Source organism: Colletotrichum higginsianum, chromosome 9, assembly GCF_001672515.1.
Source record: "Colletotrichum higginsianum IMI 349063 chromosome 9, whole genome shotgun sequence".
Taxonomy (NCBI): Eukaryota; Fungi; Ascomycota; class Sordariomycetes; order Glomerellales; family Glomerellaceae; genus Colletotrichum; species Colletotrichum higginsianum.
Window position 1 is genome coordinate 2469072 of NC_030961.1, and position 25435 is coordinate 2494506.

General features: G+C 54.0%; 9 protein-coding genes across 9 annotated transcripts; 4 read left to right on the forward strand and 5 right to left on the reverse strand.

Annotated features, from left to right (window-relative positions):
• Positions 1–1049: 1049 nt before the first annotated feature.
• On the reverse strand, positions 1050–2556 carry CH63R_12953 (uncharacterized protein; the record flags this gene model as incomplete). Its single annotated transcript, XM_018307927.1, has 2 exons — positions 1050–1939; positions 2154–2556. 2 exons carry the CDS (start codon positions 2554–2556, stop codon positions 1050–1052), a joined length of 1293 nt encoding a protein of 430 aa, XP_018152344.1.
• Positions 2557–3727: 1171 nt separating this feature from the next.
• CH63R_12954 (uncharacterized protein) lies at positions 3728–5055 on the reverse strand (the record flags this gene model as incomplete). Its single annotated transcript, XM_018307928.1, has 2 exons — positions 3728–4915; positions 4981–5055. 2 exons carry the CDS (start codon positions 5053–5055, stop codon positions 3728–3730), a joined length of 1263 nt encoding a protein of 420 aa, XP_018152345.1.
• Positions 5056–5868: 813 nt separating this feature from the next.
• Positions 5869–7347, reverse strand: CH63R_12955 (uncharacterized protein; the record flags this gene model as incomplete). The annotated part of the gene is made up of 1 exon (XM_018307929.1): positions 5869–7347. The coding sequence occupies one exon, from the start codon at positions 7345–7347 to the stop codon at positions 5869–5871; it is 1479 nt and encodes a 492-aa protein (XP_018152346.1).
• Positions 7348–9279: 1932 nt separating this feature from the next.
• On the forward strand, positions 9280–10012 carry CH63R_12956 (uncharacterized protein; the record flags this gene model as incomplete). The annotated part of the gene is made up of 2 exons (XM_018307930.1): positions 9280–9624; positions 9695–10012. 2 exons carry the CDS (start codon positions 9280–9282, stop codon positions 10010–10012), a joined length of 663 nt encoding a protein of 220 aa, XP_018152347.1.
• Positions 10013–11528: 1516 nt separating this feature from the next.
• Positions 11529–12384, forward strand: CH63R_12957 (uncharacterized protein; the record flags this gene model as incomplete). Its single annotated transcript, XM_018307931.1, has 2 exons — positions 11529–11721; positions 11777–12384. 2 exons carry the CDS (start codon positions 11529–11531, stop codon positions 12382–12384), a joined length of 801 nt encoding a protein of 266 aa, XP_018152348.1.
• Positions 12385–12958: 574 nt separating this feature from the next.
• CH63R_12958 (Signal recognition particle subunit SRP72) lies at positions 12959–14942 on the forward strand (the record flags this gene model as incomplete). The annotated part of the gene is made up of 2 exons (XM_018307932.1): positions 12959–13701; positions 13757–14942. The coding sequence occupies 2 exons, from the start codon at positions 12959–12961 to the stop codon at positions 14940–14942; spliced, it is 1929 nt and encodes a 642-aa protein (XP_018152349.1).
• A 647-nt stretch (positions 14943–15589) lies between these two features.
• CH63R_12959 (Sec7 domain-containing protein) lies at positions 15590–18817 on the reverse strand (the record flags this gene model as incomplete). The annotated part of the gene is made up of 1 exon (XM_018307933.1): positions 15590–18817. One exon carries the CDS (start codon positions 18815–18817, stop codon positions 15590–15592), a length of 3228 nt encoding a protein of 1075 aa, XP_018152350.1.
• A 3680-nt stretch (positions 18818–22497) lies between these two features.
• Positions 22498–24172, forward strand: CH63R_12960 (Zinc carboxypeptidase; the record flags this gene model as incomplete). The annotated part of the gene is made up of 2 exons (XM_018307934.1): positions 22498–23088; positions 23141–24172. The coding sequence occupies 2 exons, from the start codon at positions 22498–22500 to the stop codon at positions 24170–24172; spliced, it is 1623 nt and encodes a 540-aa protein (XP_018152351.1).
• Positions 24173–24476: 304 nt separating this feature from the next.
• Positions 24477–25188, reverse strand: CH63R_12961 (MAPEG family protein; the record flags this gene model as incomplete). Its single annotated transcript, XM_018307935.1, has 4 exons — positions 24477–24561; positions 24640–24814; positions 24921–25078; positions 25154–25188. The coding sequence occupies 4 exons, from the start codon at positions 25186–25188 to the stop codon at positions 24477–24479; spliced, it is 453 nt and encodes a 150-aa protein (XP_018152352.1).
• Positions 25189–25435: the final 247 nt, after the last annotated feature.

A 25435-nucleotide genomic window follows, 5' to 3' on the forward strand; every position in this document is an offset into this window, starting at 1 on the left:
ACTGGAACCCTGGAGCTCGCGCCATATTGGGACGACCATGATTAGTACCTGTCTATGTGCCAGTAGAGCAATGAATGTTATGGCCATGAGGCTAGCGCAATGGGGATTCTCGGCATGTGTGGTTGTCAGTATTCCTAGCCTATTCCAGGCCCAGATGGGGTTATTCGTGGCCACGTCTTCGGTCCGTATCATCATCCACGCGAATGTCATCAAGCACTGGGTTTGTAGGCTACTGGCACCAGCTTAACTCCTCTTGGTGATCTTCCTAACCCCTGCTTCGAGATATTTGGAACATAAGAAACTGGTACGGAGCATGGGGTAGTTCCAAATGGGTGTATCCAAAAGCTCCTTCAGAAGTTGAGATACCACTCTTCCACAGCAATCACGCGGCCTTCATCGCGAAGGTGTTCTCGGGCATTCCTGAGCCACGGTACAAATTCTTTCCCGATGCCCCATGGGAACAATATCGGTGACCTAATATTCCAATTGTGAGGCCGATACTCCCCTAGCCCTGTTCGCGAATGGCGTTCTCTTTGCGGTGGTCATCGCCGTCTCGCAGTGACTGCTGGTTCCGGAGCTAGACCCTAGCGAGCTCTGTAACCGAACCAGGCTCTCGGATGGCAACTCAAACTCTGGGATAGGGGTTGAAATAGCACCGGAAGCTCGAGGTAAGAACCCTGGCGAGTTAAGGGAAACGACGTGATGTAATGGCTAGTAAGAGAGGCTAGGATTCAGTGAGAGACATAAACAAACTCGGCAGAGAGGGCGAAACCTAAAAGCGGCGAAAAGCAAACTGAAAGAGGAACAACCAGGTGGTCTTCTTGACCATGCAAGCTGCTGTCCTCATTAACTAGTACATCTGCTAAGGTCGTCCTTCCTTTGCAAAAGCCTGGGGTATAATCACTTCTACAAGACAGTGGAGATTACAATCCAGACTCGTCGTTTTCCTGCCCTTCGTTGTCTGCCCACCTCAGTGCCTCGTATGCCGCTGTCCGTGAGTGGCTAGTCCCTGTAGCTCGCCGCTCTACGGGCCTGCCGCGATCCCCAAACTAATCATCAGGGAGGTCATTAGCACCGTTGGAATATCCGCGGTATATACTTCCTGTACGCGAACTGCAATCTTGACTGCGAACGCTGGATTTACTGCCAAGTCCGTCGACCTCTTCGCTCACGTTCTCTGCCATGTAGGTGCTGAGATGCCTCCGCTCCGAGCTGGGAGGTCCGGCCTGGGTATCGCCATGAGGCATCTGGCGCTGCTGCGCTGATGCATGTGTTCTGCTCGACAATGAAAGATTCCTACTCTCCGGTGAAGGTGTCTGTCTGACGACCGATGGCTCGATGTGGCATCCGTAGGTACTCCGTTCCTTTGCGGTGCCAGACACATTCCCAAACGATTGTAGCTGAATGCCGTCCTTTCCGGCCTCGAATGAAAACTCTCTTTTATGTTGGTGAGTTTGGGAAGCTCTCTGGGCAGGTTGTTCCGGGAGTTTACCGATTGCCGAGGTTATGATATTCGGGCGAGCAACAGACGACCGCTCATCAGCCGCCTTCGCTGCAGCAATAGCTTCATTTCCTGCTGTGTTGACGCCAAGCGTTCGTCGATACACGGAACCAGGTGGCTGCCTCAAACTGCCATACTCCGGTGTGTTGGTGGCCAATTGAGAGGCACACGATGCTCCGGTATCCTGCATACGTGGCGCCGCACGAGACAGTTGGGCTGCCTGCGTTCTGGCAGGTAAGTTGTTTGCCCTCTGCGACGGATTCAGCCTGTTATCCTCCTCTGAAGAGCTTGTGTCCAGGGCCCGAACTATGGCTGCTGGATCCAGGGGCATGTTCTTTCTGGCATGTTTGATGGTCCGATGCCGTCTTCGTTGAACCTTTCTCAGCTCCTGACTCAGTTCGACATCCGCATTGTCGTCCAGATTCGGTTGCATCGACACTGTTCTGTTAGTTTGCGCCCGGAGTTAACAAGAACCCGAGTAGACCTGCTTACAGAACGTTCGATGGGTCTGTCGTAGGGTTTCAGAGCCCACCGTGACACGTGAAGTATCCATGCTGGCAGACTTATCGTGATTGTACCCATCTGCCAGGTATTATCCGTCGGTCAGTGGCTGAACGCATTCAGATTTGATCTGCTTGTAATTGAGACTCACCTTTTTCAGGACTGCATCTGGCTTTCTCAATTTTGGCCTTGAACATCCTTGAGGATGTGGCGCTTCTGTCCACGACGCTTTCAGACCTAGCCAGGACAACGGCACCGACGCCCTCAGGGGCGACTTTTGCGAGTACCAATTCCATGCGCTTGATCTCAGCTCGGAAGGCAGCCTCCTTCTCCTGCCATTCATCGGACATCTTGGTAAATTCATCGATGCTGCGTTGACTGGTTTCCAACTCCTCTTTGAGAGTTTGTTCTGTTTTCTTGAGTTGCACCTGGACGCTCCAATAGCCCTCCAGCAAATGCAAAATGTACGAGTTGTATTCTCTGGGTACTGGGTCGAGAACTGACTTGGTCATCATAATGTAATGCAAGGCGTCGACCATCTGATCCAGAGACATTGGAGCCTCCGTTTGGTCTCGGTCCTGGTACCAGACAACCTCAGTTGGTTCCACCGGGGAGGGCGACAGCTGATGACAAGATGAATGCGAGCCGACGGATCTGATACTGGGGCAGGTGCTTCCTCCCATTTTGGCAGCACTGAGAATATCGAGGCTCGCAATGCGTGGAATGGCTCTCCGCTGTCGCAGTTTGGAGGGAGGAGCATCGAGATGCGCCAGTGAATCCTCATCGCTAGTTTGTACCGGATTGATTTCTGACCCCCTTCGCTGTGGAGGCAACGGTCTAAAGATGTCGGCCATGTCTCTCCACAAGTCACTCGGTGACTGTCATGGGGATGAAGCTTTATTCCTGGGCCAGGTTGGGTTAGTCCATGTCCAGGACGGCGTAAGAAAATGAGAGCGCATGAACAATATAGATATAGAGGAGTTGTTGGGCAAAATGCCGATGTCGTGATGATGTCGGGACTTGGTGGCACAGAACTTGTTAGCTGTATCTAATGAGTCCAACGTCAAAGAAAGGCGCGTGGAGCCGAGGATAGTTCGTAGTTAGTATGATTTGTGGAGGAGCTTGAGTGAATGAGGTGAGATGGCGATGAAGGTGATGGAGACGGAGGACATCATCTCAAGACGGGTTGAGAAGGAAGTATTGCCTCGGCTGGGGCTTGACGCGTAGAAACGGCAGGTACGGATTGTTCTCTGGAGCTCGTGTTGCCGCCCCTTCCTTCCCCCGCCTCACCATAATCTCGACCAAGGGAAGGTGCCCTGTTTTCTTAAGAGCCTTCAATGTCACCCATGCCGCACTTGCTCCCATGAATATACTCCTTTGCAAACTCGCCGTAGACAAAGGGACTTGCAATTGCAGTGCCATCAAGCATCACCGACCCTGTCGACCTGCGACGGAAGCCACATCACTATGTGTAAACCCTCCGCCGAAAACGAGATATCGATATGTTGTTTTCACAGATACTTGGTATAATCCATTGAAACCTGGGTCTCCGGTACTTGATGGGGTTTGGAATTCCTTTGCCAAGTTACCCTGCACTTGATTCTCCGGGTATCTACGGCATCATATGGATGGATCATTGCAGTCTATTTCTTTCCTTAAATCGCCGTGGAAGAAATACCATTTTTGTTAGCAGCATGTTTCCCAGAGCAGTCTTGCTTTGAAATGCTAAGAGAATAAATCTTCAGCCTTCTGTCGTCTGCGTCCACGGCCCACCAACTTGTCGGCAAAGAGTTCCTTTCCCGTGTTACCACCTCCAAAGCGATCCGGGAACAGCTCCTTGACACTTGCACCTGCTGCGCCCTTAATGGCGAAGCCAGTGTCGGCACCACGTTTCTCGGCTCTGCCTCGAATGTCAAACAAGTCCTTCTTAGCGCCCCTGTCGTTGCTGGCCACTGATAGGTTGCGTTGCATCAGCTGCGTGGTCTCGTCCGCACCATCCATGACCCGGTCCATATGCGTCTTGCCGGCAGATGAGTCCTTAGCGGGGAATAGCTCCTTCGCCGTGTTGTCCTTGGCCAGACGCTCCTTGATACCAGATGCCCTTTCTCGGTTGCTGGGTCTCAACACCCGTGCTGCCTCCACGTCCATCGCCGCGTCACCGTCGACATCTCGTATCGGTGACGCCGAGCGGTTTCTTCGGCCCCTGCCCGCTCCCGATCCTCGATTTGGAAAGAGCTCCTTCTCCTGGTTGCGATGTGTATGGGACTGATCCCTGCGCGAGCTAGAGCCCCTGGATGACGACCTCCTCCGCGGTTGAGTGTATCTGGACTCGCGGTTCGCTGAAGTATCTTCATCGTCGTACATGCTCGCGTGAAATATCTCCACACTCGGTTCGCGGCCTCGCTGACTTCTTCCGTGGCCGTTACGGCGGTAGCGATCATCGCCACTGCGGTCGCGGTAACTGTTCCTGCTTCCTTCGCGTCGCATTCTTTCTTCCGGATCGAATTCGGGGTGGAAAAGATAGAATCTGCTTCTCTGCGCCGCGCCGGGTGCCTTCTTGTCGGAAATAACGGCAAATCGGATTTGCAGGTTTGCCTCTGGCTTGGAAGCGACGGCTTTAGCAGGGACCGTCTCGTTGATGGGCAATTGAGTCACATCGGCGATATCAACGGCGCTCAAGGCTTTCAGAGCGTCCTGTGCCGAGGACTCAGATCCGAAGACCAAGTTCGCAGACTCGTCGTCGATCCATTCGATCCTATTTATGGGGGCATAACGGTCCCTCACGTATGCCTTGATATCGTCCGTCGTCAACGTCTCCAATCCTCGGATATGAACCTTGTTGGGTACCAAAGTTGAGCTTTCCAGGTCGCGCTCGGTCGTGGCAAGGGGTATCGCAATCGATCCTCCGGTATTCTGTTGCCACCCAAAGTTAGCACGGACAAGGACAATTGCGGGAGATGCAGGGAGCCATCGCGTACTGTGCTGTCGGCAATTACGGTGGTCGGAGGAGCAAACCCTTCGGCGACATCGTCCATATCCATGTCCCAATCCATGGTGGGCCCAAGAAGGTCGTGAGATGTAATAGTGACGATGGTATGGCGAGGTTGGTCAATGTGTAGATAAGTGGTGGCTTCCTGAGCTTCTTAGAAAAGCAGGAGGGTTCGGGAGCGATCTTTCCTGTATTTCGGCCTGGAAGGCGCTTAGTTTGAGGAAAGAGACGAACCTATGTTGGGTTCGTTGCACAGGTATTTGTCGTGTTTGTCGTAGGTTGCGACGGAGCGTGGTTAATCATCGGAACGGGATGGCAGACAGTGCTTCGGGCGCTAAGTGGCTGTGGAGAAGGAGGCTGAAGGCTGGTGGACGGGTACGCCTTGCTGTTTTGGGACACTATTTGTGCTTCAGGCTTCTTAGAGTCCGGCTCCGGGCTCCGGGCTCTTCCAATTGAATAACGGCCTCGGCCCTCACTTCTCTATTCGTGAACTTCCTTAACCAAAAAATACGGTATGCAAATAATTCGTTTTAGACCAAAGTGGTTCAAATGGGTATAAAGCCCTCTAAAATAGCAGGCCCGCGGGTTTCACTTCTATCATGTCCCATCCAGCCTGGTTCCTCGCCTTTGAATCAGCGTCTTAACTAATCATATCCCGTCCACCTAATCGCATGAAGTTTTGCGTGCCGCATGAAAAGTACCATAAAAACCCGGCACATCTGTACGTCGTTCATCTCCGCCTTGACTGGAAGCAGAGTTTCAATCCCTGCCGACCGTACGTCTATAAAAGGTGCGGCAAATCAGGTTTCGCCGATGAACAGAAGAAAAATACATACAAGAAAGGAAGAGAGAAAAAAAAGACACCATACCCGAAGTCTTACACGGTCTCTAGGCGTCTACGCGGCTCAACTAACGTTGGCAAGCAAGTTGTTCTCCGATTCTTGCACCGCTGATCATCTATTTCACCGGTTGTCGTCGTCGAGCGCGCTAAATAGGTCGTTTGCGACATCTCAGATGCAGGGCGTTTGAGGTTTGGAAGACATGGAACAATGTCACCAGCCGAAGGCCGATCGTGGTCATCGTCGGCTTGGTTACTTGGGTCCAGAAGCGGATCGTGTACCCAGCAATTCTCAAGGCCATCAATAAACTTGGGAGAGCTTCGGAGAAAGTGCCACGAAAACTTGTCAAGACGCATGGCGATGTACAGCGACTCAATCTTGCCACTGGGCTCGCAAACGCCACAGTGCTTTCGCAAAAAGTCGAGATCGTACTCCTCGTCGACGAGCCCGGGGTCTAGCGGCCGTAGCATGGGAAGTCCCTGGAGCCTTTCTGCGTCGCAAAGCCTCGCCTGCAGTGGCATCCATGGTCTCCCTTCGAGGAGGCCGTCGAAGGATCTGGTAACAGCCTCAACGAAGGAAGTACCGTCGGACCCGCCAACTACAACCGTCCGGTGAAGGCCACGTGAGAGGCAGCGTTTATAGGCATTGGTGTCCCTCTCAAATGGAAAAGGCTGAGAGGCCGTCGGAAGCAATGAAATGTGTACCGTCCAGGCGCCACAACTATTGGAACTGCCGTTTGATTCAGTGGGGCTGACGGCTGGAGAAGCATGGGGTGCGGGATGCACACCGTCCCAACGGCTTCGAGCTTCGGTCCGGAAATGTGACTCAGTCGGAGGGCGCGAGTAAGAGACCCTCAGGACACCGGTACGCATTGGTTTGATCTCAGCTTCGACGTCCAGGTGCTGGCTACCTCGACTGAACAATAGATCATGATCAGACTCCAACTGTTCCAGTCTCTCCTCTATGCTCTCGTCGGCGTCGAAGAGCTCCATCTGTCGATTGCTGATAATCTTCAACCCGCCCTCTACACTGTCCAGATGATCCAACTGGGAGCGTAGGCCTTCTTGTAACTTAGAGGTTCGCCGACTCAGCTGCTCGATGGACTGCCAGGCCCTGCTGATGTTGCGATAGGAGCTTTTGATTTCCTGGCCTATTTCCTCCCGACTCTTGTCGACAAACTCCTCCAGTTCGCTCACCCTAGCGACGATGGTTCCAAGGCCGCCCTGTCTCTGCTGGTCCAACTGTTCCTCGAGGGCCTGAAGACGCTGCTTCAATAACTCGACTTCTTGTCGAGTGGAAGATGGTTCCGGGGTTTTGACGTGATAGCAGGCCATGTGTCCACAGTCACAACTTGCCCCGGGTGTTGAGCGGTTGAGGGAGAAGTGTACGCAAGCACATCGCTGGCCCTTAATGCCGGGAACCAATAAGATGTAGCGGCAGTGGCCTTGGGGCAAACTCTCCTCGTCGATGCGGCTGATGGGGCCTTGCAACGGAGAGGGAGAAGGAGTCGCCGACATCAGGGCCACCTGTATCCTTTGCTCTAAGAAGACTTTGGTTCGATATGGGCGGCTGCTAACACCGCAGGACCAGGACGAAACTCGGGTTTCCTCGATTGTACGGGTTGTTGTAGACAGCGTTGAGCACAGATCAGAGAGGGTCGAGCGCGAGATTGGGAGTTGGGTGCAGTACAGATGAGTAGTCGGTCCATGGACGATGCACAGAGTGGTTGCTAGAGGCCGGCGACAGGGGACTCAGATATGCCGAAACCGGTAATTACAAGAGCCAGATGGTACAAAGTTGGTAAGCTGGGCGTCCAAGGATCAACGGGAGGAGACGATCGATGTGTAGGTTGGCGGGGGCGGCTCCTTTAGATACCACGCAGTAGGAGACGAGAACCGGGCCCGTGACCAGGGACCAGGAGATGTAAGTCTGGACGAAGACTATGCGGGATTCGATAACTGGGAGAGAGAGAGAGAGAGAGAGAGAGAGAGAGACGAGAACCAATTCAGAGTCAGGAACGTGCAAGATCCGAGGCTGGGTTCGGGATCTGTATATCTCTTCGCTCACATTAAAGAGGAGCACGGGATAACGGAGCTTGAGCGTGGCAGTGGGATGCGGACGGGTCTGCCAGGACACAGCGAGTGACGAAGGTTGAGGGGCTGCAGGGACTATTCAATGGGTATGTGGGTTTGTGGATAGGGAGGATAGTGTTGGCAGGGTCCTGGCGTTGTCGACAAGGCGGCGGCGATTGTGACGCATGGAAGGCGATGAGACAGGTTGCGTGCGGGCGAAGGTGAGATCGCAGGCGAGTGTGAGGAGGGTGGAACAAGCGGATCCAGGAGTGATAACAATAAAATAAAACGCGCCTGGTGTCGTATTTGGAACGGCAGGGTGTGGGAGGGGTTTCCCCCTCGGGTGTGCGGGTTGTCAAGATTTGTTGTTCTGTGCCAGGGGGCGTAGGATAACGACGTAGCATGAGAAGGGGAGGGGAAATGGCCAACTAAAGAGGGGATCAACAATAAACGAAGCAAAGGCACATGAATATGAGGAAGGAAAGGGAGGGGGGTTGTAAAGGGCCGGATCCGTCCCGGGAAAATGAGGGAATTGGATCATTGGATGTAAGGTAGGTAGTCTGTATGTAGTCTGAATGCATGAATAAGGTACGGATACTTAGTGTGTAATGCAACCGAAATTACCTAAGATGGACCTCACGGACGCTTTCTGGACGGTGTCTCTACGCTTGAAGAAACGAGAGGGGCGTTGGTCTCTTTGTTCAATTTTACAACCCGACATCTTACGGGAAAGCGGGAAGCGGCAGGCGGGAAAGTGGGGTTCGTGCGGGATTGAGGAAAGGTAGGGGCGCGCCTCTATTTGCAGGGACACTTTAAGAAATTTGGGGGTTCCTTCACCTCGCACTGTCCCCGCCCCCAGGAAGATACCGCCGACTTCATCATGATTAGCATGGATATCTTGTGCACATCATAGTGCGAAAAGGTACCGCTTGTCAGCGTGGCATGCCATGCCTTACATGACAGTTATCAATCAGCTCAACAAACCACCGTGCCTTGATTAGTGGGCGGTACGATGCACATCGTACTCAATTGGGGAGGGCGGTATTGACCTGGACAGATTGCGAGCCCGCTGACGACACAATCGAACAGGTCAAGGTACTGTGGTATTGTGCAAGAAATGGCTTCTTGCTCATGGTTCATAGTACCTGGTCTTCTGAACGCCTTTGTTTTACTCGGCAGACTTGACCTTCCACAGCGCCCGCAGGAGGATGTCGTGCTCGGGTTTGGGACCATGGTCAACTATCGGCAAGTTGACATTGGCCGGACGGGCACCCGCAAGGCAACGCAAGAAGATATCGCCCGTTCACGACGTTGTTGCAGCCCACCCACCTTTGCGCCCGTTGGATGGCCGGTGGGGCCGCTGTCTGTGAGTGGTGGATGTGGGGGGACCGGCCAGATAAGACGCAACCTTCTTGCATCTCGACAGCTACCAAAATTTGTGTCTCATTGGTTGCCCTGTCGCACTGTAAGCGCTTTACCAAGGTATGCATCAAGGGACATCGGTTCTCAAAGAGCACTTACCTCACTTACACGTGTAATCTCATTGCCCCATCCCCTTCGTCGCTTCGTCACCTCTTGCGGTTTGCGGGCGTTGGCGGGCAGGGGGAGCCCAATCGAGGTACCGCCCCAGGCAGTAGGGAACCTAGCCAAGGCGGCCGCTCTTGGGGTTGGAAGGCTAAGTACAGGTACGCAACAGGAATAAGACATAGTTACATACACAGTGTAAGTATCAACAGCTCAGCTCCAGACACGTATGACGTGATTAAATGGTACCTCAACCGTTACTACTTAGATACCTGAGGCTCAGAAATCAGCCGTTCAGCCGTCTTGCCGCAGGAAGGCATCTAGCGGGCTGTGGTCCAACGCTCCCTACAGACCCACTTGGTTCTCTGTTTTTAGGCTGGATATAAACATGTCGAGGCACATCAACCCGTCGCCTTCAACAAGTGTGGTGGTAGGTATCCTCTGCCTCGATCGGTTTGCACTAAGGGCTGTTGATCGGTGCTTAGGAATGGGCGACATGATCACAGAGCTGTTCCCATTAACCGCCAACACCACATCGCCATTCACTTTTGCTGTCCCTAAACAACAACACCCTCCGCACTCCTGATCTTGACGGATTCGGGCATACACTGCCGCTAATCATCTTTCTGTCCGTAGACATGCTGCGAGTCCACTACAGACTGGACAGAGACGAGGCCGAACCTATGGGATGGTCCCCTTTGGTAGGGGCCAACCTAGGGACAGCGACGCCTAGACAATAGGACAATAAGACACGTTTATTGCGACGCTGGCACCATCCCACCGTCCTGCAACCCTCTCGGTCTAGAAATGCAATGCTCAAACACTCGCACGACCCAGGCAATCTGCCAAATTGTCATCTTCGAGGACGGATGTTCCACCGACGTCGGAGGCTTTCGCAGGACTCGGCGAGGACCCCCGAGCATTCCATTGGCCCAGCGCTCTGAATGGCTACAAGTTCCCTCACGGAAACGCTATCTGATGTCCACACTGGTCATATCGACTCGACTGTCCAAGTTCTCAGTGGCCCGTACACCACGAACGACAGACCCCTGCCGCTGCTTTGCCTGTCTTATCAATACCACTCTGCGGGTGCCAATCCGACATGCTCGGTTGACTCACCGCTGATCGTGGCCATCTTCTTTTCTTCCTCGTTAACCGAAACAGGCTCATGTCAGCTGCCAGGTGCCGGTTCCTGTTCTCGACAATTAGCATGTGGTTCAGGCACACGACCGCAACCTGGATGTATGGCGACATTCCAAAGCTGCGTGTCGTCTTGTGGCGCGCCATGCTGCGGCGGTCTAGCACCTTCGTTTCGTAGTTGCTATGGATGCTCAGCAGCGCCGGATCTACTGATCGCATCCCGCGCCTTGCCGATGAGCTAGGCTCGTCCAATTCATCTTCTCGTCCTTGGTCGAGCCGATCAGTTGCACCATCTGTCCGAGACGAGTCTCGCAGCCAGTGGCAGGATTCCATTCTGTGCACTATAAATGGCACCCCCATGCGGCGCCTGATAAGCTGGCTATACCAGCAGACATAATACTTTTCTCCTTCCCATGCCTTCCAGCGGACGCGCACGCTTGTTTTTGCAAGGTTGCCATTGCAAAGTTGCAAAATTCCCTTGTTTGGCTTGATGAGTGGACTCGCCTGGGTGAATACTATCCGTGTGTTGTAAGGAGATGCGGATGGCCTAGACCTATGCCCTCGTAGAACAGCCACACATTCATGCTGCTACCCTTATCATCATCGGTTTTCTGTTACCACTGTTTTACCTCTATAATAGTCTTGATCAAATATCCCCCTAGGGCTACACTTTGGATGACGAGGAAAAGGCAGGCAAATGACAGGTCGGCTGTTTATGCCGACAGGATGAGGGGTCCGGCGGTTGCACAACCAACCAAAATGTGTCAGCTCCTGTCATCGTCTGTCCTTGGTTTGACTGGCTCCAATTTCTAGCCCTTCTCATCAAGAAGGGCGAGAAAAAAAAGACTCAAAGATGGGCTCGTTCGTCCCGGGGCGTTGTCATGTAAAAGCTCCACCATATTTGTCCATTGTGTGAACCTTATTTAACGGAAAGGTCCAGCGTGCTGAGCCATTTATCTGATATGGCCGGGTTCGGCGACACGGTCGACTCGCTCCTGGAGACATACTCCATTTGCTTGTCACGCCTGAAGGGCTTGAAAGGGAGCAAACACACCCGACAGCTTCGAAAAAACATCCGTTCCGACCAGTACAAAGTTCGAAGTGCATACTCTTTGCGACTGGCTGCAACGGGTAATAATCTCCAAAAGGGCGATGGTGTGTATTTCCCATTCACGGAGTCGATCATCCTGGTGCTAAAACGGGATTGCAGCCGCAGCCCGGTCTTCATTGGAAAAGGTTATCAAGCGTCTGGCATCGGCCATTGCACGGCTGGTTCGTCCGATGAGAGGTCAGGCACCCGGGATCGACTACCGGTCACTTCAGTTGTTGTCTAATTCGTCACGAGTCGACGCTGTCAAGACCATCGATGACCTCTCCCGACGACTCGGCGTCTCATCCCGGGAATCAACCTTATCAGGGTCAAGGGCGACAAGCAAGCAGCGTAAGAGAACAAATTCCTTGGACAAACGCAAGAACAAAGAAACTTCCGACACTGAATTTCCACGAGGGGGAGAGAAAAACGAAGAACGACAGAAAGCAGCTCGCGTCAATATGGGCACTCCCGCTCGCATCCAGCGAATGGACACGGACAAACACATGTCAATGACGACAATATCTTCAGGGAGCACTAAAATAGGAGAGATAATGCCAAAGAAGCTGCGTCCGCGGAAGCCGGAGAACTGGGGAGCAAATGATGAGTTTACTGTGCAGCCAACGTACCCGTTGAGACCATATCACCAACCCGAGGTGAAGCGGAGGGGGTTTTGGGGTATATTTACACGAGGACGGGCTGCTCGCTGGCGAACTACCATTGAATAGATGGCGTGCTGGGATGCGAAATCTTCGAAGTTTTGGCGGCCTCAAAGCCGGAAATACGATTATGGAATCACGGCTGGAACATGTTGCTGAAGTCGACAAGTCACGACGATGCCACAAAACAATATCGAAAAGGCCTAGACTGCTACTTACTGCTAAAATGCGATTTCCGCAGCTGAACATCTTTGATCTAATCAGGGCACCGCAGTTTTAAGTAGCCCCAGAGTATCGAATCACCTGATCTGGGTGAGGGGCTACAAGTTGAGGACCTGAGCCGACCAGTGCTGAACATCACAGGCCTTGCCCCACCATCCACATCGCCCTGACCTAGGCTGCAGCGTGTCTTCACCAGACGTTGTTGTGTTTCTGTTTTTTTGGTCGAGATTAGTCAAGACCAGCGACACCAGACACACGAGCAACACCAACCGAGATCCCTCAATTCCTCCGCAGTTTGTCGCTCGTCGTGGAAATACTGACCACTTCCTATCGCTACTGCGTTTGACCGACGTAACATGCAGTATCGGTCCCGCTGAGACCATCGCCACACGCCTCTCTCCGCCCCTCCCCTCACCTTGCGATGCCTTCGGATCCTGCCGCTAACCTCAGCGCCCTGCTGCGCGCGGCCTCCATCGAAGACCACGAAGAAGTCCTCAAAGCCGCCAACGCCACTTTGAAGGCTTCCTCCACGGACCTTGTCGCTCAACAGACCCGAGTCGTCGCCCTCCTCAAGCTCGATCGTTTCGACGACGCCCTACGCGCCATCGCCGACGGCGGCAGCAAGCTTGAGGACGCCGCCTTGTTGGAGAAGGCTTACGCTCTATACAAGACGGGGAAGCTGCAAGACGCCCACGAGCTCGCCAATTCCAGGCCCCAGCGGAGTTATCGTCACCTCGTAGCTCAGGTTGCCTATCGAGCCGAGAATTTCAAGGATGCGCTCGAAGCCTATACCAATCTCCTGGAAGACCCCCAGGATGAGGCAAGCGACCTGAAAATCAACCAGCTGGCGTCCGCAGCTCAGTTGGAATGGAAGTCCTCCGCCAACCTCGACGGCGATGACACACCTATACCTACTGCTGAGGACGCCGACACTTTCGAACTCGCGTACAACATTGCTTGCGGTACAATCGCGCGCGGCGAGCTGTCCAAGGCGTCAAACCTTCTCCAAAGGGCTCTGCGTCTCTGCGAAGAATCCGAAGAGCTGTCAGATGACGACAAGAGCGCCGAGATGATTCCCATCATGGTCCAGCAGGTTTACGTCTACTCGAGGTTAGGGAAGGCCGGCGAGGCCCTCGAAATCCAGGAGCGTCTGTCCATCTCCGAGTAAGCAGCCCTTACGCCAGTGATTAGGGTAGAAGGTTGCTAATCGTCGATGCAGTGAATGGGACGCTGAGTCCAGGTTGATTGCGCTGAACAACAAGTCGGCTCTCGCGACGGATGCTGAGAACGCCTACTTGGCCCAACGCAAAGTCGACGCGGCAGCGGTGCTGAGCAAGCAGGCCAAACTGTTCAGGTACCAAGACAGCCAGCTGAAGCGGAACGAGTACATCCTTGGTCTGCATTCTCAAAAGTTCGACGGTGTCTACAAGAACACATCCCGATCACTTGACGATGCCGCGCCCACTGTATCTGTTGACACCAACAGCCTCTCAGCCATCAATGCAACAGCTTACGCCCTGCGTCATTCCAAGACGGTCGATTTCAAGGGCGTTCTTCCTTTGGTCGAGAGGCGTCCGACGGATGTCGGCCTCCTGCTCACCATAGTCCAACTCTACCTTATAGCAAATAACACCGGCGCCGCCCTATCGGTTCTTGAATCCTTCCTGCAGAACCTGGAGAAGCAGGGCACGTCAGAAGTACGCTTCTCTCCTGGGTTGGTTGCCTTGGCCGTCTCTCTCTACAGGCAACAGGGCCGTCACAGCAGTATTCGGTCCGAATTAGCAAATGCCTCATCCTTCTGGGAGAAGCGAGACGGCCGTCATGTCGATTCGCTTTTGCTTGGCGCCGGCTCCGAGCTTCTCAAGTCATCGGATCCCAATGACCTTACGGCCGCCGGTGCCGCCTTCGAAAAGCTCTGCCAGAAACCCAGTGCGAACCATGTCGCCGCCGCCGGCCTTGTAGCGTCCTTCGCCACCTCAGACAGAGCCAAGGTCACGCCGTACCTCAAGGACCTGCCCCCTGTCGACGACCTCCTCGTCGGCGTTGACGTTGACAAGCTCATCGGCGACGGCGTTGTTACCCACTCGAAGGCGGCCAGCGAGTCCAAGAAGCGCCGCCTTGATGCGCAGCCGACTGAGACGATCAACAAGAAAAAGCGGAGAAGAAAGCTGCCCAAGGACTACGTCGAGGGCAAGAAAATGGACCCCGAGAGGTGGCTTCCCCTGCGTGACAGATCCTCGTACCGGCCTAAGGGCAAGAAGGGCAAGAAGAAGGCCAACGAAGCCACGCAGGGCGGCTTTGTCAAGGAGGAGGAGACGTTGGAGCTGGCGGGCGGCGCGGGATCTGTCAAGGTCGAAAAGGCACCAACCTCGTCGTCCAAGAAGAAGAAGAAGGGCAAGAAATGAAGGGGTGCAATGGCCAGACATCAGTCTCTACTCACTCGCCTCCATTTCCCTATTCGTAGACGCGATCGGCTACACTTGGTGGTATGCAAGATGCCAAAGATACAAGTCACTCGGCCACGCCTCTCATGTCAAGAATCTTGCTGGGTACCGAGCACACGAGGAGGTGAGGGTATTGTACAAAAGGTCTCGCTGAAAAACCAAGTATGGACCGCTGTGCACTCATGACTGCACCGCTGGCCGTGAATCGACCAGGTCGTTCGACCTCTCTTTCAGTTGGCCCTGGTCGCCACCACAATGCTATGCCCACAGTCCAGTGTCCTTTTCCCCGCTTAGCCATGATTCCACAAATATATGTACACACATCCGCCATTATAAATCGACCACACTTCCATTTTGGTGCGAATGCTCTCAACAGTAAAACAAGATGTAGTCAAAGTGTGACAGGGAGATGAAAGTCCCCATACGCACACGCTGATGGTGTAGTAATGATCTGTCCATGTTTGCTCTCCCATTCCTCTTTAAAACTCGCTCTGCATTCAAATCCGGACGATGTGGTGTTCATGCTTCTACTCCATCTAACCCACCGTTTAATGTCGCTCCCCTACAGACTACAGGTGCGGACTTGGAGCGCGGCACATCTTGATCACCTAGGCTTTGACTGCTTGTATGGATGGGCTGGGAAGTCGTTGCATCTCAGCCCCCTGGACATTCTCATCCCCCTTTTGGGGTTCTAGCGGAGTCGTTGGCTCGGAGGGGGTTGCCACCGGGTTTGCCAGCGACGCAGGTATAGGCTGCGGGCTGACGATGAACTGCGGGCCCGTTCCGGACCTCAGGCTACCGACAGCGACCTGGTTTTCTTCATCTCCAGACTCGTTCTCGATTGGAGGAAGTGGTGTCCGCCTCCCATCCGAGAAGCTGACTGCTGCTTCGCTTTCGCCATCAGAAGGTACCGATAGACGACCGCCAAACACCGGCCCCTTGGATGCGTGCGCCGAGGAGTATTTGCGGTGAAGCTCGCGAAAGCTTCTAGCCGTGGCGGTACTTGCACTAGCAGCCGATTCTCGTCGCTCGGTGGGAACCAAGGAGCTGTTCAGAGCATCGTGGAAGTCTTCGTCAAGGCTAGCGGGGGATGCAGGCTCGTCACGTTGATCTTGCTTTCGCTGCTTCATACGTTCTTCCGGAGTGAGTTGCTGAAGCTCGGAGCCGAAGTTGATGACTGATGCTTTCTTCCCATGTACCACAAAACTTCCGGAGCCTCTCGTAAGCACGTCTTCACGGCCCATGTCGTCCGATCCACCACCAGAGAGTATTTCTTTGCCCTTCCTACTGCGGTGATGCGAGAGATGGCCAGCACTTTCCCTCAGCGTGCGTTGCAAGCTGCGTCGGATCTTCATTTTGTCTTGCTTATCGATTGAGCCGGGGGCATCTCGCGATTCGGAAGCGTCTCCGGCTTCGGACAGTGACCCAGTCCGCTTTCTTTCTGGCTGAATCCTACCGCGAGAACCCGAGTCGAGAAGGCCGGCCTGCTCCAGGAGCACCCGTTCGTTCGCGTCGACGTCATCATGGTGGTGATCAGTTGCAGATTGCTCAACGTCCATATCCTTTTGCGGCGTCGAATGCTGTTTCGGGCTGTAGAAAGTCGGTTCGATAGAAGAATGACTGGAGCCAGAGCCAGGTCTCTTACGTTGCAAATATTCCATTGACCTGGAGACTTTAGAATCCCAAGAATTTTGATGCTTGTGCGGACTAAACGTTGCACTTGTCGGCGGTGTTTGGTAGGCCTCGGTGACCGGTGATTCAGGCTCTGCCTGGGGAGCCTTGGAAGATCCCTGAATGGTAGAAACGGCAGCAGATGATCGCCGACGTCTTCGCGCGACGCTGCTCGCCGAGCCAGCTTCAAGATTGGAAGGTTTCTCCCGAGACGGAGATGCCTCGTTGAACTCGTGCCCATTTTGCATCTTGGAGGGCGCCAGGCCCTGCGGACCCTGTTCCTCGGCCAAATCTTTCAACAAAACATCCCGGTGACACCTCGATTTCCAGATGCCCATGCGGATCCATTTGATTTTGACATCCATATGGGCCGCGGCTGAAAGGATCTGATCTCGGGTTTTGGCTTGGATGGGCGACAGTATTTGCAAATGCCGCGCGTTCCTCAAGTGCACCTCGAGTTCCTGCTCTTTGAGTGCGATCTCCTCGTCGGCTTTGGCAACTGCATCCATCATTGTGTGTCGTCGTTGCGCCTGGATTGACTCGGCCTCCTTATGGTCAATCTTCCCGCGTACGATGCTGACGTCGCCGGTGGGGGTCTGGATAACTTGTGCGGAGGCTGAACTGCCGAGCCTCCTTATGCCACGCCGGCTCTGGCCCTCGTAGTTACCGCCCACAACGCCCCTCATTCGAACGCCCGATGTTGTAAACGCGGCTGCATAATTGAGCTTGGCAAGCCAATCGTTCATTTCCTCCTCGTTGTCGGCCAGGAGAACCTCTTCGACGTAGCCGCTGGGTTGAGAATACTTAAAGGCGTTCTTATGCTTCTTGTAGGTGACGTCAACGAGCGCAACCGCATCTTTTGTCGGCAAATACCCGTCAGGCTTGAATTCCGGGAGTGGTGGCTTGAACGTAATCGGCTCCCCATCGAATCCCTGTTTGACATGAGTCTCGTACTGGTGCATCAGGTTCTTGATCCATGTAGTGTTGCGGAAGAAATAGAGTTGAGCGCCGGTCAGAATAGCCCCCCATTCCTGCCACGGCGACCTCGTTTTCTTCTTTTTGGCATCCTTACGCCACAAGAGGCCGACTTTCGTGATCTTGATATCAACAACGCCTTGAGCCGCCTCGGCCGGATTGGTGGAGCCCTTGTCGTCGCGGAACGCATCTGGCCGTGACCTAGCCGACACTATTTGCAAGACACCGGTTCTAAAGAACGTTCTCTGAAGCTCTTTGACATTGAGATCCTTTGCCGTCCCCAAGTAGTTGTAGTGATCTTCGAGTTCCATCACATCCTTGAGACTCGGACGCAAGATATCCAGCTTGCCATCTATTATAAGAGTATAGGGATCAAGAGGCTCACGGGCTGACCGTCTGACGGTTGTCTCCGGCGTGCCTCCTGGAAATAGCGTCTTCCGCTTGGCTCTGTTTGCCAAAAGTCGATCGCTGCTGAGGTCTAGATCGTCCTCGACATGAATGAAAGGGGTATATGTAATGTTGTCGTAAAAGCACCTCAGAATTGAGTCTGAGACGCCCTCTCCCTGGGTATTTTTCAAGTAGTCAGGTTGCTGCATCTTGTGCTTGTTGTTCTTGTTGAAAACATCGGTATGTAAAATGAGGAGAGAAAAGGCGACAAAATACGCTTGGTCCGGAGAGGCATAGATCCCGGGATTGCATTCGTGGTAACGGTTCGCAAACGCCTGAAGGCATCTGTCTATTTGCTGTGTTTCCTTGGGTAGCTCAGCCTCCATGAGCAGCTTTCGGATAGCCATGTCCATGGGGTATTCAAAGAAGCTGAAGCGGCGCATGTAGCTGCGGAGGACCGCTATCGAGAACGAATCGCTTCCCTTAGATAACGCGCTGGCAATGACTCCGCGACTGAGTATTTCCTCGATACGACCAAGATATTTAACCGGCGTTTCGTCTTCGAGCTTCTCGGGCAGAGCGATCGGTTCGCGCGCAATCTGCAACGAGTTGTTCTTCGATGTGTTGGAGCCAGGAGTAGCTGGTGTCAGGCTGCCTTGTCGGCCCTGACCAAGATCCGAATTTTGACGCAATCGGTTGAGACCGAATAGGTCGCCGAAGCTCTTGCGACCAACCGATGTCGATGTTCGACCAGTTCCCGGGTCAAGATGGCCATCTGTCGACTCCCTTCCCAAAGAGCTCATGGTCGACGATCTACCCCGCCGCTGCAAGCGTGTGCGAGTCGGCGAGGACTGCCCCGAATGGATTGACCCCGGCCTGAATAGAGCGGTGGCGGGCGAAGCGTTCGGCCTGGCTAAATGTTCGTGTGTGGACGATGCTAATGAATCGGCGCGCGCGCTGTGACTCGACTGGGGACGCGATCCTTGTTGGGGACGCGGTGTATTTTCTCGAGAAGTAGATACAGCATTCGGCTGAGACGTGCCGAGCGATGAAGACGATGTCGCAACGTTATTGTTCCCATTCGGAGGCTTTCCTCGTTGCGGCAAATGTGACAAGTCGAACATTGGAGCTGTAGCCTTGGGTTTCCTCCGAGGCATACGGAAGAAGCTGGAGCCTGAGTGCACCGGTGACGAATGATCCTTCGTGTTTGTAGTGTACAGGTGTTCTCCCGAGCTTGCGTCGGACCGCGATGATTCTGAAGCTCGGTTTGCAGGGAGCGATAGATTGGGGACATCATGACGTTCTCCGTTGGTCGGCGCCCTCGATGACGACGGACGACTGGGTTCTTCGAAAGTCACAAGGGTTGGCCGATTCGCCGAGGCTAGGTCTTCCAATCCCGTCTTTCTTCGCGATGACATCCACGTCAAGGCCCGGGCGCCTCCATCTTCACTATTCCTTGGCATTTCACCGGAGCGTCGAAATCGGTCGGCGAGTCGCATGCGAGATTGCTTCTTTTGGGGAACCTGAAAATCGACAGTCGGAGCAGTTGTAATGATTTCGGGCGCTGATGTTGTTCGTTAGCAAGACAACCTTGGCATGGCGCGCGGGGGTTGGCTGATAAGTGTGATTCAAAGGGAACGTACGGCGAGGCACAGGGGGGGGCTTTTCGGCCTGTTGCTTGGCCCTGAGGGACAGCTGCGAGTCGGAGGCATTGCGAAATCTCAACATAGAGAAACGACGATGCTTCGGCGTCTCTTCCTGAACGGGAGGGGTATTTGGTCGGTCACCTGAGCCGTTAGGGGTTTGCTGGCCAGGCTCGTCGCCGTCGCCTTCGGATTGCGCAGGCACAGCCAAAAGTGTGGACCGAGATTCCTGAGTCGAGGCAGACACAGAGGGTCGCGGTTCCTCCCCATGCTGCCCCTGCTCTTTCTCTTGCTGCTGTCCCTGCAATGGTGGCAACAGCGGTTGCAATTGCTGTGCTTCTTGCGGCTGGATGATGAATGGCTGCTTCTGGTGCTGCTGCGATTGAGGTCGGGGTGGTTGCTGCTGCTGCTGTTGGGATTGAGGTTGCGGAGAAGGAAAGTGCTGGGGAAGCTGCGGTAGCTGGGGCACCGATTCGGTATCAATAATGGTATGGCGCCTCATGTCGGTCTCGCTGACGACGTTGCCGCGACGGCGTAGAAAAGGCATGGCGGCGATGGTTCATGGTTTGCCAGGGATGGAAAGTTGAAGTGGGAGGATGACGACGACGGTCAGAGTTGGGTGTGCTGTGCGATGCCGTCCGGTCCGGAAACTAGGCCATCAGCACAGCGTGAGGTGGTAGGGCAAGGCGACGAGACACATTGGCCAGGAGAATTGAAGGGGAAAGGCCGACACGAAAAAGAGGATTTGGGAGGAAGCAGAGTAAGGTAAGCAGGGTCAAGTTGAGGTCGGATTTGGTAGGCGAGGTCAGTTAAGATAAGGTAGGGTGAGGTCCGGTGAGGTAAGGGTGTTGGGCTAGACGCAGTGCAACGCAAAAGACAGGACGACCGGGCATCCTACGATGGAGGGGGGAGGGGTCCCAGTAGCAATAGTATTGGATGCGTAATAAGGCCAGGCCAGGCCAGACCAGGCGAAGGCAGGGTGCGTGTGTACCATGGACCTCAGCTTAGGGAGGACGTGAGCTCGAAGGGAGATCGGACTGGAGACCAAGGATAAAAAGATGTGGAGACAGAGGAACAAGAGGAGAAGGGGACGTGGAGAAGAAGGGAAAAGCCCCCGAGACAGAGAGACGGACAAGCAGGCAGGCAGGCAGGCAAGGCAGGCAGACAGACAGACAGACAGACACAATGATGTGAGCGAGGGTGAGTGAGGGTGACACTCGTAGGAAAAGGGGTTCGAGGCCAGAAAGAGGTGAGCGTAGACCGAAAGAAGGAAGGAAGAATGGAAGATGTCCGGATGAAGTTGGATACAAACGTTAAGTATTAGAGGTGTAAGAATAGAAATAGATGAAATGAAAACCGCGCGCGCATGCCCACGTAAATCACACAGACCAGCTGATGGCGCTGTCGTCGTGATGGTGTCTCAGTCTTGAAAAATATAGGGGGTTAATTGAGACGAGAACATAAAATCTAGGAAGAAGCCACGCGACGCAACAGACATTAGTGAATGTACTACCTATGTATGCTCTTGCTACTGCTTATGATATTCTTCTCTCCCTCTCTCACCGTCCTGGGTAACGAACTGAACATCATAGCCTAGCACTGAGCAGTGTCGGCAAGCGCATGAAAAGTACGGATACAGAGCCAACCAAAGCATGCATGGCACAGGGCATCCGCTTTCTGGTTCGCCGCCAAGGGTGGGCTGGTCCTAGGCTGAGGTTGCAGTAGCGGCCCCTGGACTTGGTGGGCTTCAGGCCGCCCTACGCATGCAGTATTTACATAAGCAGGTAGACTGAACTATGTTCCGTACAGAGTACTGGAAAGAACATAAAGGATACGCACGGTATGTTGGGCAGGGTCACGCCTGTTGACACCTCGACGCTCCAACTTGGAATTGCAACTCTGTGGGTGGGCCGGGGTAAGATGAAAGCGCAGGGCTCGGGAGGGCTGAGAGTGCGAACAACAAATGAGGAGAGTGAAAGAGGGCTAGAACTCGTGGAGAATGGAACGAGATCCCATGTTTTGACTTTCAATTGACGGGAGCCCGGTTCAGCCTAGGCTGGTCCAGCCTCATTCTTCATTGACTTCCAAGGTTCGCCGATACATTGACGTTCCCCTCCAGCCTCTAACTACCTTGGTAAGGAGGTAGATATTATCTGCGTAGTTGCAACTCAGTCCGCATTGCATCAGGCTGCAACTATACAAAAATCCGCAGGGCGCATCAGAGTCGAGTACCATACCACAGCTGTTGAAGATGGCCCTGGGCAGGCAAACTGCCTAGCAAACTGGGAACGGTCCTAGGAGGGAAAGGGCGGGCATACATCAAGCCCATGGTTACTCTTGTCGAAGCTTCCGTCTCTCCGTCTTATCCTCTCTCCCCCTTCTCAGCATCATCCTCCGTCGGCAAGAACAGATACTTGCAGTTGCACAAATGATTGCCAAGCAGACGATGATAGGGAATCGTAAAGATGAAGAAGGAGGGGCGGACGGCCGTCGGCTGGAGCGAGAAGGTTCATGCCGCGCCTCAGGTAAGCGGCTGCCTGCGCTATGTATCCTTGCATGCCGAACCTGACCCAGGGGCGGCCGTTTAACTCCAAGCTGCCCTGCCAGGTTCCTTATCTGCTGCTCTCATCCCGAATTTACTGCAGTTCATCCCCCCAAGCACATATTGTCGTGACGCACCTACGCAACATTACTCTTGATTAGTTGCTGTGTTACACTCCACCATCAGCCGTCTGCGACCGCAATATTCATCGAGTCTTCGACCCATCGGGGGTAGTCGACGCCTGTCATCTTCGGCTGCCCGCATCCTCATTCTTACTCCCATCGCCGTCGCCTCCGACATGCGTCCCCAATCCGTCTTGTCCTTCGCCGGCATCGCCCTCCTTGTCCCCGTCACCTCTGCCGCCTGCTTCAACGCATACCCAGACCCTCACCACGACACATCGTGTACCGCGCCGAACAAAGCCGATACGTTCCCCCTCTTGAAGAGACTGCGCAACAGCGTAGTCGAGTTTGTCTTTGGTCCCCATCCTGCAAAGGCAACCGCCAGTGCTTCCCATGCCCTAGCGAGCCTTCGCGATGATCACGTCAACGAGGTCGTTTTGCGCTTCAATCTAACAACGGCTGAAGAAGAAACTGCTTTCGCCGCCGCAGCAGCTCGGACGTTTCTCGACATATGGACCTTCAACCGCGAATATGTCGACGTGCGGATCCCCAAGCGCGATATTCGATCCTTGCTGAGCCTCCTGCCCGAGACTTTAAAGACAAGTTATTCGACCTTGATCGCAGATCTGGCTGCGGCAGTGTATGATACTTATCCAGTCCTCGACACCCCCGCTCAGATCCATCGATTTGATGATCGCCGGGCGAACCTGAAGCTGGCGCACAGCGGCAGCGACAACTACTTCTTCCAGGACTACCAAAAGCTTGACGTAGGGACTCCTTCACTCCTAGCCAAGCGGTTGTTAAACTGACCTAACCTAGACAATCGTCCAATGGATGCGATTAACCGAGGCCATGTTCCCGGCCATCACCGAAGTAATCAACATCGGGCAATCGTACGAAGGCAGAGACATCTTGGGACTCAAAGTCGGGATGAAAACGCGAGCGCCGGGTGCTGACAAGAGAAAGACTGTCGTCGTCACGGGAGGAATGCATGCGCGCGAGTGGATTTCCACGACCACGGCAAACTACGTTGCATGGTCGTTCATCACTGCCTTTGGCCGGGAGCCTATGATCACCAAGCTGTTGGAGCATTTCGACTTTGTCTTCATTCCAGTGGTCAATCCCGATGGCGTCGAGTACACCTGGACAACGGATCGATTATGGCGTAAATCTCGGCAACAAACCGGCATGTCATGGTGCCGCGGTTTTGACCTCGACCACGCCTTCGGCTACGAATGGGGTGATTTTTCCGAGAACGACCCTTGCTCTGAAAGCTATGGTGGCAAGGAACCATGGCAAGCCACCGAAGCTACTGCGCTGGCTATGTGGGCAAAGAATGCATCTCGGGAGACAACCGAGTTCATTGGTCTTATCGATCTGCACTCGTACTCGCAGCAGGTACTATTTCCCTTTGCCTACTCCTGCGACGTGGACCCGCCCAACGTGGAGAACCTGGAGGAGCTCGCAGCTGGACTCGCCAAGGCGATCCGCTTGTCCAATGGGGAGTTATACTCGGTAACATCGGCGTGTGAGGGAGCAGTGGCAGGTCGTGGCTTCAAGCCAGGAGTCAAACGCATCGAGACAGGCGGCGGTTCAGCTATTGATTGGTTCTACCACGAGTTACACGCACATTACAGCTACCAGATCAAGCTGAGGGACACCGGAAGCTACGGCTTCTTGCTCCCCAAAGACAACATCATACCTGTTGGTGAGGAGATCTTCAGTGCAATGAAGTACTTTGGAGACTACCTGTTGGGTAATAATGGAATTGAAAAGTCGATTGGAATTGCTGCGCTGGCGCCGGAAGAGCCAGATCGCAGTTTGGAGCTTCGACGTCTGAAGAGGAAGTAGAGCAGTCCGTGTCTCGATTCGAGTTAAGTTTAATGGCGTTGCGGCGACGAGTTTTCTTCTTCGGGGGGTAGTCTTCAGGCATGATTGCTCGTGTTGGCGCGCAGCGATTATCTATCAGGTAACTGGTAAATTGGCGAGGGGAGGGGGCATTCATTTGAGTCCCTCGGTAGGAAACTGAACTCGGTGTACGTTGTTTGATTTTGGATCTGGTTCTTGTTTTGGTTTTGAAACAACGGATATGAGCGCAAAGAATCGGTTTCGTGTACTAAGTAAGAGCATCCTCTCCCATTACAAAACAGCGACTTTACCAGTTCATGATCATGGCAACAGAAGCGTACACGGCGGTGAACTTGAGAGCGAAGTCGAAGAGGAACGACCCGGCGGAGCCACTGCGTTGATTGGTAGGTTAGCGAGAGACCTGGATAAGGTCCTAGTGACGACGGCAAGGATGGGAAGCCTAAGCATACCCGATGCGGCCCTTTGGGCCGGCGCCGCTCGTGTAGCCAAAAGCGTAGAACACGCGGGAGAGGGCCCAGCCAGCACCGAGGACGGCGCTGGCGACGGGGTAGCGGAGGCCAGAGATGAGGAGGGCGCCGAGGAAAGAGGGCTGGTTCTCGGTGAAGTTGGCGTGGGCGCGTTGGGCTTTGTATCGGTGCGTTAGTTTGTGTGCGTTGACATGATCGTAAAATTGCATTCCCTCTCGTGTAGGGGAAAGGGCAGGGGTGGTAATGGGACGTGGCAGACGAACCGCAGTTGAACTGGTAGGCCTTGGGGTCCTTGGCGGCCTGCTCGTTGGAGGCGTAGGGAGCTGGGTAGACGAGGCCGCTGGCCTTGCGGTACTTGCTCGTCAAAAGGACGTGGGTGGTGTTGATGAAGAAGGTCGATGCGGCGACGAGGAGAACGTAGCTGTTGCGGGCGTGTTTGGTCAGACATTGGCATGCTTGTTGACAATTGGCAATGAAGGAAGCTGTTGTTACGTACCCGTACTCATTGGGGACCTGGAGCGTGAGAGGCATGGTGACGGACTGCCTGTTGATGAACTGTTGACGTGGTTACTGGTCTGAAAGCTTTCAATGGCCGGCAAATGGGATTGTCCAAGGGTAGTAGGTCTGTGGTAAAGTTGGCAATACCTTAGATATGTATGTGTAACGGGTGAATGGTACAAAGTACGGATGTAGGCAATTGATGTGGATATGGAAGAGTGCGCCGAGTACCAACGATACGGAGCAGGGGCAGTAGCTCTTTTATCTTGCTTTCCGAGCT